The sequence below is a fragment of the Schistocerca piceifrons genome, chromosome 4, assembly GCF_021461385.2.
Source record: "Schistocerca piceifrons isolate TAMUIC-IGC-003096 chromosome 4, iqSchPice1.1, whole genome shotgun sequence".
In the NCBI taxonomy this organism is placed as follows: Eukaryota; Metazoa; Arthropoda; class Insecta; order Orthoptera; family Acrididae; genus Schistocerca; species Schistocerca piceifrons.
Genome location: NC_060141.1, coordinates 56,699,709 through 56,718,376, shown reverse-complemented (window position 1 = coordinate 56,718,376; position 18,668 = coordinate 56,699,709). Strand labels below are relative to the sequence as shown.

The following is an 18,668-nucleotide window of genomic DNA, read 5'->3' as shown; positions in this document are numbered from 1 at the left end:
CACACAATACATTTACTGACAGACTAAAAAGTCTATAAAAAGCACTCTACGAATTGATCGTCGAAGATCATTAGTAAACTAATGCGGAGCATTTCCCATCTAGCTGTGATTTTCTCAGTGAGAAAACGACGTAACGTGAGTCAGTAGTACCGACCATTGTTGGACTGGAGCTCGTAAATTACTGTTTGTAAAAACGACTAATTGGCGTCTGTAGGAGTATTACACACGAAGCTGTAACAGGACTGCAGAGCAGTGCAAGATGATTGTGTAACGTGACCAGTCAATACTAGGCATGCCACTCAGATGGGTGTGTTTGTATACCTTTCGCAAGTGTGGCTAAATGAGTATAATTTAGCGTAAATGAAGTTTCGGAGTGATGATGCGATAGGCTGGTTGCGATTTCCTGGACTGGACTTGGTCAGGTAGTTTTGATCAATGACGAAATGGACGTAAGTGTTTATGAACATGTTTTTGACGATTTTGCCTAGAAGCTGAACCACGTCGGTAACAACTGTTGTACATCTTGTCAGCTGTACATCTTCTCTGAGAAGATTCGTGGCGATGTGAGAGATTGGGGTTACAGAATCGAAAGGAGCCAATCAACATCGACCAGTAGTGACTGGTTCCTAGTCGCTTCCAGCTTCAGCTAACAGACAACGCTGTATTCAGTGTATTTAATTCTATGAATGCAGAAGTGGCACGCAGCGTTTATGATCAGTGAAATGTTACGAGAATGGGGTATGAAATCGTTTTTATTGACATTTTAGATGCATTAAACATAGTGTTTTCTGCTCGCTAAAGTTGGTAGTGGCTGGAAAGCTCTCAATACCGATCAGTATCGTTCTGTTTCCATCAATTTAGATACTTCAGTGAGCCTGCATATACAGTAGAACGTGGCAGAACAACAGAAATATGACGCAAACTAACTTTCTCCTTTCCTCAAGCCACGGAATTCTTTGTTCAGTAGTTCGTTGGATGAAAACACCTTCCATTGTACTCAGAGAAACTCGTGTTAACAGAATCCTTGTGAGAAGCAGTAGGCCATTATAACAAAGTAATCCTACATTTCGGTCCATAGAGATGTATTTTAAACGCAGGTAGAATAACAGCAGCAAGTATTTTTTCTGGGTTGAATGAAAGTACTTCACTCGACTTTTAATTAGGATGAGGTGGTTGAGTAACTGCAGAAATACCGCTTCGCCAACTGGTGGTGGCGCGGTGAGAAGCCAGACCTTGAAGCTTCACAAACTTACTTTCTTCAAGCAATTGTTCGCTCGCTTTTGTCAGACAGATGAGCTCAAGTGGGTGCGCGGCGGCGGAAGCTGGCCAGATGCCTCCTACCGCCGCGCCGGCAGGCTGTTCCCTCAGACAGTGCCGGTATTGTCCCACACCACGTAGCCTGAGTTCCACTGTGGACGGCAGCCTTGCGTAACTATGTGGGATTTACGTGCTAACCCCACCTCTTAAACTAGGGACTCCATGCCCGTGAGAATTTCGCCTCTGTACCCTTAGCTTTTGTATAAGAGATACTGCAGAAGTATCTAGACAGAGCTGCAGAATTTTCAGAACTGTATATTAAAAAATACGAGGGGCGTTTGAAAAGTCAGTACAAAGACCGAGAGATGGCACCACCGGTGGTATCGAGGGCATGTTTAGTTAATAGCATCTTTGGAAAGAACGCACATCAAGTTTAGGCCATATTGGTCCATTTCTTTGTGTTTGGCATTCGTGTGAAACAAGGAAGTCGAGTGATTGTCAAAAAATGGACGAAAAAGAATTTCGTGTGTTAATTAAACATTACTTTCTGAAAGGCAAAACGCCTCAGGAGACTAAAGAGAAGCTTGATAAACATTACGGTGACTCTGCACCTTCGATTAGAACAGTTTATAAGTGGTTTCAAAATTTTCGGAGTGGCCATATGGGCACAAGTGATGCTGAACGTTCTGGACGCCCTGTGGAGGTTGTGACTCCAGAAATCCTTGATAAAATCCATGATATGCTCATGGATGACAGAAGAGTTAAGGTGCGTGAGATTGCTAGTGCTGTGGGCATCTCGACTGAACGGATACATAATATTTTGCATAAAGATTTGGACATGAGAAAGCTATCCGCAAGATGGGTTCCGCGATTGCTCACGCTTGACCAAAAACGGAATCGTGTTAAGTGTTGCAAGGATTGTTTGCAGCTGTTCAGGATGAATATTCAGGACTTTAAGCGTTCTTTCGTCGCTGTGGATGAAACACGGATACATTACTATACTCCTGCGACCCAACAACAATCTAAACAATGGGTTACCAAGGGAGAATCTGCACCAAAAAAGGCGAAGACTATTCCTTCGGCCGGAAAGGTTATGGCGACTGTCTTTTGGGATTCGCAAGGGATAATCCTCATCGAATTTCTGGAAAAGGGTAAAACTATTACAGGTGCATATTATTCATCGTTATTGGACTGTTTGAAAACCGAGCTGCAAGAAAAACGCCGGCGATTGGACAGCAAAAACGTCCTTTTTCGTCACGACAATGCGCCAGCACACCTCAGCAGTTGTGGTCGCAAAATTATTGAAAATATGATTCAAACTCGTTTCACATTCCCCCTATTCTCCAGACTTGGCTCCTTCGGACTACTGTTTGTTCCCCAGTTTGAAGAAATGGCTGGCGGGACAAAGATTTTATTCAAACGAGGAGGTGATTGCAGCAACTACTATCTATTTTGCAGACTTGGACAATTCCTATTATTCGCAAGGAATCAACAAATTAGAACAGAGTTGGACGAAGTGTAGAAGTCTACAAGGAGACTATGTCGAAAAATAAGAGGTTTACCCCAAACACGTAAGTAGGTTTTATTTTTGCACGGACTTTTCGAACGCCCCTCGTACCTTCATGATTCAATACAGTAGTGGTGCAGTCCGTTAACTCTAACTGTCGAAGGAAAGTAAGGAACCGTTGAATTTTTCTTGGACCAAGCGTACTGTGATCAAAGGTTTTGAGGAGGATACGAGAACAGCAAAGGTCTGAAGAACTAGTACCTTTATGATATGATTGATTATTGCAAAATTTACTGAAGAGAACCGATTTAGAGTCATCGAATGGTAGAGATCTCTTGTAGGAACGCATTATACGTATTTGAGATTTTTCTTCTTTTTTTTACCGTGGCTTGGGACTCCTAAGGTGCACATAATATTTGTAAGAAAGCATAGGTGCAATGCATTGTTCTTATGCTTTCTTATTGAAAGCCAGTGAGGTCTTTTGTCGAAGGCTGTTGGCAGCTGTTACACACTTGAATGCTCTTAGAGTGAAGTGAGACAGTGTACGTGCGCACAGAAAGGTTGAGAAACACGCACAATGTCTTCTATCTGATAGGCATCGAATTTAATGTTGCCTTGTTGCTGTTTCTGTACTCATCGGTTTTACAATTTTCTGCAACTGTTTTGTACATATTCGTAAAAGCGCCTTACTAATTAAAAATAAGGGGGGAGAAGAGGATTAACCCGCCACTGCTTTCATTTTTGGTTCCATTTTTAGTAATTTTGGTACCTAAATAGAACCTGTAAAAAGGAAAAATGCATTAGTATCTCAAGGAGTATCCTTACTGAAGACTTTATAATCATTGCTATCTCAGACTCTGTAACATACAAATGAACACACACACTTCAAAGACATTTTTCTGCTCTGCGTGATGTTTAGTAATGTGTCAACTTAAACTAGTAGGCGCAGGACTTCGCCCGTAACCCAGCAAAGCATAACTCTTGTTAAGTCAGCAAATGCATTAGGCGTTTGGTGGAAGTTTTGTGGCATGTCACAGTGCCAAGGTAATTAATTGCACCTACTTTCGGAAAATATTTTTTAAGAGGCACATGGTTGTGAAAGCTGCTTTACTAGCTGTTCAATGGCGGACACTCACATCATCACCACTGAGGGAAAAAAGGTAGAATGCAACCGGAGCTAAACCTTCTACAGTGCCAAGACTACTAGTCAAAGCAAACGAGACAGAGTTTATCTTTCTGATGAGAAAGTTATTTTTTTATACTTCGTTTTCCTTCTAACTCGCTGTTATTGGGAATTTGAATCCAGGTGTCAGCCTACATCCTTAGTTTCATTTCGAAAACACCAGTTAAGGGCCATGATGAACTCTGTGATCCATCCGAAGTCCAGCAACTATCTCGTTTGTCATTATTTAAGATCGTCAACAGCTCAATAACCAATGTGATGATCTCATAACGTTTCATAGCTGTATTGTGGTGAAAATGATTCCCTCCAGTTACACACACACACACACACACACACACACACACACACACACACACACACACACAGCTTCATAGCGACTGACGTACCTCGGCTAAGGGAGTGTATATTCGAAATCGAAGGTTTCTTCGCAAACTGGAGACACGCATAAACTTCAACAAAGTTATATCGCAGCTTAATTTCGTAGGAGCTTCCTGGACAATTTTGATTTAAATGTATATCTCATAAATTAGCTCTTGTATGATTCCTAAGCTAGCGTTTTACTGGCTTTTTCTTTCAAGGAGGGCAGTCAGATGGCTCCAAGGAAAGTTGTTGGTTTGTATTCAAATGCAAGAGGCGACATCACAAGCTGCGTGTACCAGAAGAATTCTGACAAGCACTTTGAGGGCAAAGAATGAGGGATTGAAATGGACAGCAACAAGGAAAGATGCTGCAGATGTAATTTATGTGAAGTGCCCAGCAGTCACAAGGCGGAAACAGAAAATGTTCAGTTCGTGCTCCCGACAATAATAGGGCATTGTTACGTGTTACGAGATTCTTTCGGAAAAAAACACGTTATAGAAACACTGATGCTAGAATTCACCGAATTACAGAGAAGACGACACCGAGAATGAAATAACGTTAAGTCCGTTGCAGACAGATTCCAAAGTATAGAAGATTCTGAACCTAGAGAAACTGTGCCCCAAACACGGAAGTTTTGACAGAGTGCTCACACACAAACTGATAGCTTTCCCAAACATTTGACACTGACAAATATTTCCGAAAGTAACCTCGTACGTGCTGTGTCCGTAACCATAGTCAGATCCTTTGCCACTAATCAATTAACCACTAGAACAGAATCGGGAAAACCAACAGCAAAACTAAAATCTAACTATTTCTCTGCCGTGAAACTGTCTCGAACATATTGTTCGATCATGTGCGTAAAAGGGTACTGCAGAAGTTAACACCGTGTCAACTGGCAGTACATAATTTCATTTAACCATTTCGATGATTTCAGTAAGTATTAGTGAGGCGGAAATTCCCTTTCTGCTGTAGTTGACTGTAACAGGAAGCGAAGTGTGTGAAGAATAGAAGTTGTTTTACAGGAGCGTTGCAAGGTTAGGGCGCCCACTGCCGGTGTACTTCTCTTGTTTTAGCATCCCGTCGACAGCGTTTGTTTCACATAAAGTATAAATGCTTTATTGTTGGACTAAGTGGAAAAACGACAAACGTAACTTTCGAAACGTTACTTAGCAAGGTGTTAAAAATAGACTATGTAATGACAGTCGCATCCATTTACCTGTTAAGTACTTATCTGTTGCATAATCAGGAGGCAATTTTACTTCTGTCTGAGCTACGAGGCGTTATGTCACATTGGAATCTACCACCATCCGCGTGTCGCATGACACAACGGCAGTGTTTGATCAGCAGCATGAACGCTTAAACGGCCCGTTGCATTTACGACAAAATCTGCATTAGACGGGAAACGAATCGCGTTTCAGAAAAAGTATTTCAGAGCACTTCCTAACCGACACACTACCAGGCTCGTCATAATGCTCAAATAAACGTTTCGTTATCTCTGCTTTTAATTTGACATCTGTGGCGATATGACGCACGACTTGGCGTTCAATTTGACGCACGACTTGCTCTGTAATTTATTTGATTCTAATCTTGAGAATTTGTAATAAATTCATATCGCCTAATGGAACACATCGAGTAGCTATGACACAATACGAATTCCCAGACGAAGCGATAGCAGCAAGACAATGGAATGCATTTATTTCAAGTTATTCTTCTTCCCTAATACTCAAATTTCGGTTCGTGTGCACTGTGACAACACAGTGAAAGTTTGCAAATAAAGTGTATCTTCACAAATACTGACAACGATGTTTTTTGGACTAAGCGCAAGGCGAGCTGTTTGCGATCCGCCACAGCCCGGTTCTTCGAAGCAAAATCCCAGGGAGCCGAAAGTGGGGCTAATGTCTCCAATTGAGAATATTTGTTTTACAACGAAGGGAAACCATGGAGCAATGTTCATGTAAATAATTAAAATTGTGCGTAGAAAGCACTTGCGAGGGCTAGACAGTGCCCTCTGCAGTAACGTGATACATTTGTGCCGGGCTCTATAGAAAAAATTTAAATATTGTTTTTCTTTGTCTGCCAGCGCAATTGTCGGTGTTCCTGACGTGGTTTGCTGTACCGTGGAAGTGCATTTTTATGGGGTGTAATGCTTACCTAACACACAAAAACACTGTGAAGAAAGGCGAACCTACGTGCAAAGCATACGTAGATTCAGGAAAAGCTTTTGATAATCTTGACTGTAATATGCTCTTCGGAAACATGAAGGTAACAGGGATAAACTATAGCGAGTGAAAGGTTATCTTGAACAGAAGCAAGACTGCTGTTATAAGAGTCGAAGTCCAAGAAAGGGAAGCAAAAGTTGAGACTGTTATCACTGAGCGAATTGTAAACGAAATGAAAGAGAAATTTGAAGAGGAAATCAAACATGAGGGAGAAAAAATTTAAAACAAAATGCCGTTTGTCGATGACATTTCTCCAGAGACGACAAAGGAATTGTGATATTAGTTGTACGGAATGGATAGTGTCTTGGAAAGACGTTGTGAGATTAGTATCAACAAATGTAAAGCAGTGGCAATGGAATGTAGTTGCATTAAATCAGGCTTTGCCGAGGGGTACTAACACACTAAAGGTAGTCGACGAATTTTGCTCCTTGGGTGGGAAAATACTGACACGATGTCCGAAGTATGGATGATGTAAAATGAAAACCGGAAGCATCGCCGGCCGCGGTGGCCGTGCGGTTCTAGGCGCTGCAGTCCGGAACCGCGGGACTGCTCCGGTCGCAGGTTCGAATCCTGCCTCGGGCATGGATGTGGGTGATGTCCTTAGGTTAGTTAGGTTTAAGTAGTTCTAAGTTCTAGGGGACTGATGACCTCAGATGTTAAGTCCCATAGTGCTCAGAGCCATTTGAACCGGAAGCAGCAAGAAAAGCGTTTCTGAAGATGAGAAATTGGTTGACATAGAATACAGATTTAAGATTTAGGAAGTATTTTTCTGAGGGTATGTGTGTTTCGTGTAGCATTCTACACAAGTGAAACATGGACAATGAACAGTCAGACAAGAAGAGAATGGAGGCTTTTGAAATGCGGTGCTACAGAGGAATGATGATAATTAGTTGTAGAGATCGGGTAACTTATGCGTGGGGTGTGAATCGAATTGGGGAGGAAGGCGCTTTATGACTAAACTTTACTAAAGGAAAGGATTTGTTTATAGGACACATCATGAGGCTTGAAGGAATAGCCAATTTGGTCATGTGGGTGGGGGGGGGGGGGTATGGGGGCAGAAAGAGAGTTGCTGAGGGAGACATGGAGACCAAGGTAACGGGGGGAGGGGGAGGGGGGAGAGACAGAGTTGAAGGAGACGAAGGCTTGAGTACAGTAAGCAGTAGACATGAAGAGGCTTGCACAAGATTGACTAGCATGGATCTGCGTCAGGAGGGCGACGACGTGAAAGGCGAGGGCCGAAGAGACGCACAGGGGGGACCCCACACCGCCATGCTAGAGTCGGAGTTTAATGAACAGTTTTAATTAAAAGCACTTCAGATCGCGATAAATTATTTTAAATACTGGTTACAGATTTCTCAAAGCAAGGCTCCGGCTGACGCGAGGAGCTAGTGCCCGGAGACACTGTGTAGTACCAACAGGTATTTTTCCGCGAACTGCTAGTTTCTTGTAGACCGAAACACGTAACCAGACTTAAAAATAAAATCTTAATAGAAAGCTCTCCAGATTGCAATTAATTTTTAAGTATTATCGCTGTGTTCCATGAAGATGTCAAAATTACTAAAGACGAAGAACCCGAATGTGATAATTTTTGTAGCTGCGTTTCTACTTCTGTACTGCTATCTAACAGTGCTCGCTCTGGTATATTAGACTTCTGTGCACGCCAGATACCACGTCTTCCGTTATCTGTACATTAACATGATTCCATCATCCAATGAAGATTTTGGAATTTCATCAGACGATATTCTATGAGTGAGGTACCTTCAGTAACCACTGAAGCCGAACTTCGTTAGTGTAGTATATTCTCTACGAGGACAAGAAGAAAATTTGTTTAAAAGATATAGAGATAAGTGTTTTATTTGTCTTGTGTTGGCACATGCTGTGAGTAACATCAGTCAAGTATCAGACTGGTCCACCAAGTATATTGACCGAAAAACAATAGCAACACTAGAAAAAATTAATATAGAGTAATGAAATTTCGGTAATCATTTGTCCAGGTAACATGTTAAGTGATTAACATTGCAAGATTACAGGTGAATGTAAGCGCAAATGTTACATGCGGGTACATTAATAACCGGTGTAACCATCAGAATGTTTAATGCAAGCATACAAACGTGCTTCCATTGGACGAGGGTGAGTCAAATGAAAACATTAAATATTTTTTTAAATATTGTTTATTGTGTAGAAGTGGTACAAAGCTTTATAACTTTTCAACATAATCCCCCCCACGCTCAATGCAAGTCCTGCAGCGCTTACAAAGTGCATAAATTCCTTCAGTAAAAAATTCTTTTGGTAGTCCGTTCAACCACTCGTGCACCGCGTGGCGTACCTCTTCATCAGAACGGAACCTCTTTCCTCCCATTGCGTCTTTGAGTGGTCCAAACACATGGAAATCACTTGCGGCAAGGTCTGGTGAGTATGGTGGATGAGGAAGACACTCAAAATGCAGGTCTGTGATCGTTGCAACTGTTGTACGGGCAGTGTGGGGCCTTGCATTGTCATGTTGCAAAAGGACACCTGCTGACAGCAATCCGCGTAGCTTTGATTTGATTGCAGGCCGCAGATGATTGTTTAGGAGATCTGTGCATGATGCACTGGTGACAGTGGTCCCTCTAGCCATTTAATGCTCCAAAATGACGCTTTTTTTCGTCCCAAAAGAGTGTCAGCATAACCTTCCTCTGCTGATGCTTCTGTTCGAAACTACTTTGGCTTTGGTGATGAGGAATGGCGCCATTCCTTGCTCGCGCTCTTCGTTTTCGGCTGGTGGAAGTGAACCCAGGTTTCGTCCCCAGTAACGATTCTTGCAAGGAATCCATCGCCTTTTCGTTCAAAGCGCCCAAAGAAGTTCTTCACAAGCATCAACACGTCGTTCTCTCATTTCAAGAGTCAGCTGCTGTGGCACCCATCTTGCAGACACTTCGTGAAACTGGAGCACATCATGCACAATGTGGTGTGCTGACCCATGACTAATCTGTAAACGTGCTGCAATGTCATTCAGTGTCACTCGGCGGTTTTCCTTCACTATGGCTTCAACTACTGCAATGTTCTGTGGAGTCACAACACGTTGTGCCTGACCTGGACGAGGAGCATCTTCCACTGAAGTTACACCATTTGCGAACTTCCTACTCCATTCGTAGACTTGCTGCTGAGACAAACATGCGTCACCGTACTGAACCTTCATTCGTCGATGAATTTCAATAGGTTTCACACCTTCACTACGCAAAAACCGAATAACAGAACGCTGTTCTTCCCTGGTGCAAGTCGCAAGTAGGGCGGATATCTTTATACCGATACTGGGACGGTATGTGTGCATCTGCACTGTGCTGCCACCTACAGGCCATTCTGCACGCTGCTTGTAGCGCGCTTACCAACTTAGAGGATAACTCCGCGAAAATTGGATTTGTTATTACAATTTTAAGGTTTTTATTTGACTCACCCTCTTATAGGTGTCGTAAATTAGTTTGTGGGATGGAATTCCGTGCCTGTTCCACTTGGTCGGTCAATACAGGGACCGTTAATGCTGATAGCGAATGACGCTGGAGCTGTCGCCTGATGGTGATCTATACGTGCTCGATTGGAGACAGATATGCTGATCGAGAAGCCAAGACAACACGACGACACCCTGTGGAGCATGTTGTGTTACAACAGCGGTATGCGGGCGAGCGATTGCTGTTCAGGAACGGCAGCGCGAGAAGTCGAATCACCAGATTGACGTACAAATTTGCAGTCAGGATGCATGGGACAACCACGAGTGTGCTCCTACTGTCATGCGAAATCGCACCGCAGACCATAACTCGAGGTGTAGGTGGGTCTAGAAAGCAGACAGTTCGATTGCAGGCCCTCAGCTGGCCGCCTCCTAACAAATACACGTCCATCACTGTCACCGAGGCAGAACCAGATTTCATCCCAAATCACAACAGACCTCCAACATGCCCTCCAGCGAGCTCTCGCTTGACGCCAGTGAAGCCGCAGATGGCGGTGGTGTGGGGTCAGTGGAATGCACGCTAGAGGGCGTATGGCTCGGACCTAACGTTGACGTTACGGATTTGTAATACACTACTGGCCATTAAAATTGTTACACCACGAAGATGACGTGCTACAGACGTGAAATTTAACCGACAGGAAGGAGATGCTGTGATACGCAAATGATTAGCTTTTCAGAGCATTCACACACGGTTGGCGCCGTTGGCGACACCTACAACGTGCTGACGTGAGGAAAGTTTCCAACCGATTTCTCATACACAAACAGCAGTTGACCGGCGTTGCCTGGTTAAACGTTGTTGTGATGCCTCGTGTAAGGAGAAGAAATGCGTACCATCACGTTTCCGACTTTGATAAACGTCGGATTTTAGCCTATCGCGATTGCGGTTTATCGTTTCGCGACATTGCTGCTCGCGTTGGTCCAGACCCAATGACTGTTAGCAGAATATGGAATCGGTGGGTTCAGGAGGGTAATACGGCACGCCGTGCTGGATCCCAACGGCCTCGTATCACTAGCAGTCGAGATGACAGGCATCTTATCCGCATGGCTGTAACGGATCGTGCAGCCACGGCTCGATCCCTGAGTCAACAGATGGGCACGTTTGCAAGACAACAACCATCTGCACGAACAGTTCGACGACGTTTGCAGCGGCGTGGAATATCAGCTCGGAGACCATGGCTGCGGTTATCCTTGACGCTGCATCACATACAGGAGCGCCTGCGATGGTGTACTCAACGACGAACCTGGGTGCACGAATGGCAAAACGTCATTTTTTCTGATGAATCCAGGTTCTGTTTACAGCATCATGATGGTCGCATCTGTGTTTGGCGACATCGCCATACTGGCGTATCACCCGGCGTGATGGTATGGGGTGGCATTGGTTACACGTCTCGGTCATCTCTTGTTCGCATTGACGGCACTTTGAACAGTGGACGTTACATTCCAGATGCGTTACGACCCGTGGCTCTACCCTTCATTCTATCCTTGCGAAACCCTTCATTTCAGCAGCATAATGCACGACCGCATGTTGCAGGTCCTGCACGGGGCTTTCTGGATACAGAAAATGTTCGACTCCTTCTCTGGCCAGCACATTCTCCAGATCTCTCACCAATTGAAAACGTCTGGTAAATGGTGGCCTAGCAACTGGCTCGTCACAATACGCCAGTCACTACTCTTGATGAACTGTGGTATCGTGTTGAAGCTGCATGGGCAGCTGTACCTGTACACGCCATCCAAGCTCTATTTGACTCAATGCCCAGGCGTATCAAAGCCGTTATTACGGCCAAAGGTGGTTAGTTCTGGGTATTGATTTCTCACGATCTATGCACCCAAATTGCGTGAAAATGTAATCACACGTCAGTGCTAATATGATATATTTTTCCAATGAATACCCGTTTATCATCTGCATTTCTTCTTGGTGTAGCAATTTTAATGGCCAGTAGTGTAGTCTGTTGTGTCACTGTGGTCTCAACTGTTAGTCGAATTGCTGCTGCAAGATGCAGTGCATTGGACCGGAACCATACGCCCAACAATATGGTCTTCCCTCTCGGTAGTGCCACGTGGACGTCCGGAGCCCAGTCGTCATATGACTGCATACTCGCGACCGCCACTGCTAGCAATCGCGTTAAGTGGCTACATTCCTGCCAAGTCTTCCTGCAGTATCGCAGAAGGAACTTCCAGTTTCTCGTAGAATATTACGCGACCTCTTTCAAACTCGGTGAAGTGTTAATGGCGTCTTTGTCACCTTAAAGGCATTCATGACAACGTTAACTCACCACGTCGAATCTCAAAGGTAACTAACGCTCACGTCCGTCACAGCGCGTATTTAAAGCAAACCTGATTTCCATCCTCATAGTGGCGCCACTAGCGCCACTCTTATGCGACTGGCGCGAAATTTGAAGAGACGCCATCTTTCAAGTGTGGAATCACATCTACCAGCTATCGTTCACGTCGCACAACTGCTTGTTATTGTGATTTTTTTCCGTCAGTGTAGTTATTAAAAAAAAAGTTGCGATGTATACGTGTTGTCCAGAAGGATAAACTGAAATAATGTGCCACCATGAATTGTTATTGTCGTCGTCTTCGGTCCTGAGACTGGTTTGATGCAGCTCTCCATGCTACTCTATCCTGTGCAAGCTTCTTCATCTCCCAGTACCTACTGCAGCCTACATCCTTCTGAATCTACTTAGTGTATTCATCTCTTGGCCTCCCTCTACGATTTTTACCCTCCACGCTGCGCTCCAATACTAAATTGGTGATCCCTCGATGTCTCAGAACATGTCCTACCAACCCACCCCTGGTTCTCGTCAAGTTCTGCCACAAGCTCGTTTTCTCCTAAATTCTATTTAATACGTCCTCATTAGTTATGTAATCTACCCATCTAATGTTCACCACTCTTCTGTAGCACCACATTTCCAAAGCATCTATTCTCTTCTTGTCTAAACTGTTTATCGTCTATGTTTCGCTTCCATACATGGCTACACTCCATACAAATACTTTCAGAAACGACTTCCTGACATGTAAATCTATACTCGATGTTAACAAATTCTTCTTCTTCAGAAACTCTTCCCTTGCCATTGGCAGTCTACATTTTATATCCTCTCTACTTCGACCATCATCAGTTATTTTGCTCCCCAAATAGCAAATCTCCTTCACTACTTTAAGTGTCTCATTTCCTAATCTAATTCCCTCAGCATCACCCGACTTCATTCGACTACATTTCATTATCCTCGTTTTGCTTTTTTTGATGTTCATCTTATACCCATCTTTCAAGACAGTGCCCATTCCGTTCAACTGCTCTTCCAAGTCCTTTGCTGTCTCTGACAGAATTGGAATGTTATCGGCGAACCTCAAAGTTTTTATTTCTTCTCCATGGATTTTAATACCTAATCCGAACTTTTCTTTTGTTTCCTTTACGGCTTGTTCAGTATACGGATTGAATAACATCGGGGAGAGGCTACAACCGTGTCTCACTCCCTTCCCAACCACTGCTTCCCTTTCATACCCCTTGACTCTTATAACTGCCATCTGGTTTCTGTACAAATTGTAAATAGCCTTTCGCTCCCTGTATTTTACCCCTGCCACCTTCAGAGTATGAAAGAGCGTATTCCAATCAACATTGTCAAAAGCTTTCTCCAAGTTTACAAATGCTAGAAACGTAGGTTTGCCTTTCCTTAATCTTTCTTCTAAGATAAGTCGTAAGGTCAGTATTTCCTCACGTGTTCCACCAGTTCTACGGAATCCAAACTGATCTTCCCCGAGGTCGGCTTCTAACAGTTTTTCAATTCGTCTGTAAAGAATTCGCGTTAGTATTTTGCAGCTGTGGCTTATTAAACTGATAGTTCGGTAATTTTCACATCTGTCAACACCTGCTTTCTTTGGGATTGGAATTATTATATTCTTCTTGAAGTCTGAGGGTATTTCGCCTGTCTCATACATCTTGGTAGGCAGTATCTATCTTACCTCTAGTGAGATAAGCCTCGACATCCTTACATTTGTCCTCTAGCCATCCCTACTTAGCCATTTTGGACTCCCTGTCGATCTCATTTTTGAGACGTTTGTATTCCTTTTTGCCTGCTTCATTTACTGCATTTTTGTATTTTCTCCTTTCATCAATTAAATTCAATAATTTTCTGTTATCCAAATATTTCTACTAGCCCTCGTCTTTTTACCTATTTGATCCTCTGCTGCCTTCACTATTTCATCCCTCAAAGCTACCCATTCTTCTTCTACTGTATTTCTGTCTCCCATTTCTGTCATTTGTTCCCTTATGCTCTCCCTGAAACTTGTACAACCTCTGGTTCTTTCAGTTTATCCAGGTCCCATCTCCTTAAATTGTCACTTTTTTGCAGTTTCTTCAGTTTTAATCTACAGTTCATAACCAATAGATTGTGGTCAGAGTCCACATCTGCCCCTGGAAATGTCTTACAGTTTAAAACCTGCTTCCTAAATCTCTGTCTTACCATTATATAATCTATCTGATACTTTTTAGTATCTCCAGGGTTCTTCCATGTATACAACTTTCTTTCATGATTCTTGAACCAAGTGTTAGCTATGATTAAGTTATGCTATGTGCAAAATTCTACCAGGCGGCTTCCTCTTTCATTTTCTAACCCCAATCCATATTCACCTACTATGTTTCCTTCTCTCCCTTTTCCTACTCTCGAATTCCAGTCACCCATGACTATTAAATTTTCGTATCCATTCACTATCTGAATAATTTCTTGTATCTCATCATACATTTCATCAATTTCTTCGTCATCTGCAGAGCTAGTTGGCATATAAATTTGTACTACTGTAGTAGGCGTGGGCTTCGTGTCTATCTTGGCCACAATAATGCGTTCACTATGCTGTTTGTAGTGGCTTACCCGCACTCCTATTTTTTTTATTCATTATTAAACCTACTCCTGCATTACCCTTATTTGATTTTGTATTTATAAAACTATATTCACCTGACCAAAAGTCTTGTTCCTCCTGCCAGCGAACTTCACTTTAATTCCCGCTATATCTAACTTTAACCTATCCATTTCCCTTTTTAAATTTTCTAACCTACCTGCCCGATTAAGGGATCTGACATCCCACGCTCCGATCCGTAGAATGCCGGTTTTCTTTCTCCTGATAACGACCTCCTCTTGAGTAGTCCCCGCCTGGAGATCCAAATGGGGGACAATTTTACCTCCGGAATATTTTACCCAAGAGGACGCCATCATCATTTAATCATACAGTAAAGCTTCATGCCCTCGGGAAAAATTACGGCTGTAGTTTTCCCTTGCTTTCAGCCGTTCACAGTACCAGAACAGCAAGGCCATTTTGGTTAGTGTTACAAGGCCAGATCAGTCAATCATCCAGACTGTTGCCCCTGCAATTACTGAAAAGGCTGCTGCCCCTCTTCAGGAACCACACGTTTGTCTGGCCTCTCAACAGATACCCCGCCTTTGTGGTTGTGCCTACGGTACGGCTATCTGTATCGTTGAGGCACGCAAGCCTCCCCACCAACGGCAAGGTCCATGGTTCATGGGGGACCATGAATTATTTATTATTATTATTATTATTATTATTATTGTTATTATTATTATTATTATTATTATTTATGGCCGACAGTAATTGGAAGTAGGAGAATGTTCTGAATGACAAGGCTCTTTCATTTTCAGCAGTTAAACTGACGACTTAGCTCAAATGGTGGGACACTTTATTCGTATGAACTCCCGCCCAAACTTTCTCAGATGAAAATGTCAAGAAAGGGCACAAAATGTTGTTGCACCACCGTCCATCAAACTCTTATGAAACAGCTGGTGCCATACGGATGTAACAAAAAAAGACCATCACTTTTTAATTACCCGTGTAGCGTTTAATTTCGTCACAGCTTCTGAACAGTTCAAAAAATTCACTTGTCTGTTACAAGAATCTACAATGCATGATTGATTGACAACACAAGTAAATAGTAGCGTAGTCCAGATGACTGGGAGGTGAGTAAATGTTTATTATGTCTGTTAGTGCTGTTGATCACTAAGATATATGTGTAACCATTTAATTATGTGTTATTGTGTACTACTGTTATTTCTGAATTGCTGTGCGCAAATTAACTAATATTGTTTCATTTTTTCACTCATCAGGCCGCAGGCAGTCAATTTGCAGCTTGGACGGACGAATTGCAACCAGGAAACCATGTGGGAAGAAACAAACACAGCTGGAGGTTTCTAGGTACTTCATCAATTGTGTTGAACATTATGCAGTCTTTGCAATCTTCTTTCTTTCCTCACTGTCATTGCCTGTGTGTCGCTCTCGCACAACGCTCCGATTACATACTTTTAACGTTTTAGTTCTGCTGTTTTTACAGTCGTTGAGTACTGCTCTTCATTTTTAAATGTATCTACTTCTAACGTGTGATGATTTTCAAATAGTCTGTCTTCATTTTCTGTCAGCGGAAGGATACCAGTAGTTAGAGGTACTTGTTTCATTTTAAGTCGACTAATCTGTACTTCGTAAGACAAACTGTTGTGACATTGTAGGAGAATTTGTGTGTCCGTATGCCTAATCTACGCATGTGCGGCGGATGTGAGATGTTGGTCACCATATGTATTGTGCTCTCTAGGATCTAACTCCATACTGTTGCCTCTGTTTTTTCTCTTATTGTGGAAAGGCAGATGTTTAATTCTTAGGTGACCAGCACAATACTTACAAATCACATTTTTAAAATTTTCACTGAATATAATAGTCGTTCTTTCAGATTTATGATTTACAGGCGTTCTTACACATTGAGCTTTGTTTTGGCATGTTAAATAAACATTTTCTACTTCACACTCTATATGTTGGTGGAGTAAGTTTTTGATGGACACTTAGAAGTGTTGTATATCCACACCCTTTCGTATAGGGTTTGTGTGCAAAGTGGTAGTGCCATCTTTCAGTAGTCTGATTGTTTTGTTCTCGAAATCATGCAACTTTTACATGATAATAATTAGCAAAAGCTTTTCGGGAGAAGTACAGTCATCCCCTTGTTACCTCTTTTCATCAGAGATGTATGTATGACCTCTTCTAGTCCAGGGACATTACAAAAAAAAAAACTGGACATTACGATGTAATACCTGCGTGTTGTTTTACTGCCCCCCTACGCTATGAGGACGCCCACCCCCTCCCAAACAATACTCCGCTGCCCGTTCGGCTCGTCCGGCCGAACTGTGTCCCACGGACGTCACGCTTTTCCGAAGTGCGGTGCTGCGCATGCGCCGCCCGAGCTGCCTGTGATTACCCAGAAAGCCGGCGGCGGCGCGGCGGATTGGCGTCGTGAACCACATGTCGCTGCCTGAACAGTTGCCGCTGGATTCGCGAGTGGGTAGCACGTGTAGGGTCTTCATACACACGAGGAGCGATAACCGGCCGTAAACATTGCGAACTGCGCGCACCGCCTTTTCTTCCTCAGCAGTTGTCTGCCCCGGTAAGTCTCGACATGACTCTGTGCCGATTTTGTGTGCACGTACTACTTGGCATCTCGCTTCGTGGTTAAAAACATTTTTTCCCCTTTTTGCTTCCATTAAATTGAGCATCCTGAGCGAAATACCGAACAATTCAATCAAGAATACTAAAACCTAAATCCGTCACAATTCATTGTTGGTACAGTGGTTTCAGTTTTGAAAGAAAGCCGTATAAAACGCTTTAATTGATCTTGTAAAGATTGCTGCTGGAGTAGGCACTTGTTGACGGGAAGCCCCATCAGTAAATGCCTAGCAATTTGGTATGTCAGTCTGAGGTTTCCTCTGGTGCTTCACGAAGCCCGTAAAGTGCGTGCTGAACATTTAGTAATGGAAATATTCAGACACAAACAACGCATTTGTGCGTTGGTAGTAAATGTGCAGATGTTGGTCAGTTTACTTACTAGAGGCAGATGAATAATCCAAACGAAACTAAGTGTTATCACAGAGACGTGCTGCGAAATTTTTTTTTTAGCTTTTGAGACAACATGTTTATTCATAAATTAACAATATGAATTGTCTCAGCAGTGTTGCCGCTGCAGCAATAATCGCTCTTTGTCGGAGTGAAAATTCTGGGAACTTATTAGCACAAAACATACTCGTTGATCATTCACACACACACACACACACACACACACACACACACACACACACACACCAGATTACGGTAAGTTCTGTCACGTAATAATTTCAGGTGAGCGCCGTACAAGATGTCTCAGGAGAAATGGTCAGTTTTGCATACCTCAAGAGCCTTGGTCATGTCCGGTACTGTAATCTTTTCCGCTGAAATCGTGCTCATAGCACGCGTTTTAGAGACCATGTTTACACTTTTTTGCTTCGAATGATCGTTCCTCTCCTATCCTGAATGTTGACACGCTGCATATTAGGTTTATTTTGAAACTGAAAGCTTATTTACGTTATTATTTTATCTGCAGGGGAGCATCATTTTTCATACCAATTCTAAAACATTTCATTTCGCCAAATGTTAGTGAGATGCCCGTTTGATATTGTAATTTTTGTTCAGTTTATGGAAAGGTAAAAATAGTCTTGAAACTGAACGAAAGGCTCATAAGCTTTGTATTATACGACCTTTTATTTATTTATTTGTTTATTAGCTCCCGTCTGATGAATTTCTTTAGTAGTAATGTTAATACAGGATTTTTATTTTATTTTATTTTATTTATTTTTTTTTTTTTTT

The 18,668-nt window shown here is 42.7% G+C and overlaps 1 protein-coding gene across 1 annotated transcript in view; it reads left to right on the top strand.

Annotated features, from left to right (window-relative positions):
- The window catches only part of LOC124794708 (ras-specific guanine nucleotide-releasing factor RalGPS2-like), a 186,148-nt gene that overhangs the window by 17,777 nt on the left and 149,703 nt on the right, over positions 1-18,668 (top strand). The window contains 1 exon segment of the mRNA XM_047258283.1: positions 16,118-16,205. Within this exon segment, the coding sequence (XP_047114239.1) occupies positions 16,118-16,205 (88 nt within the window).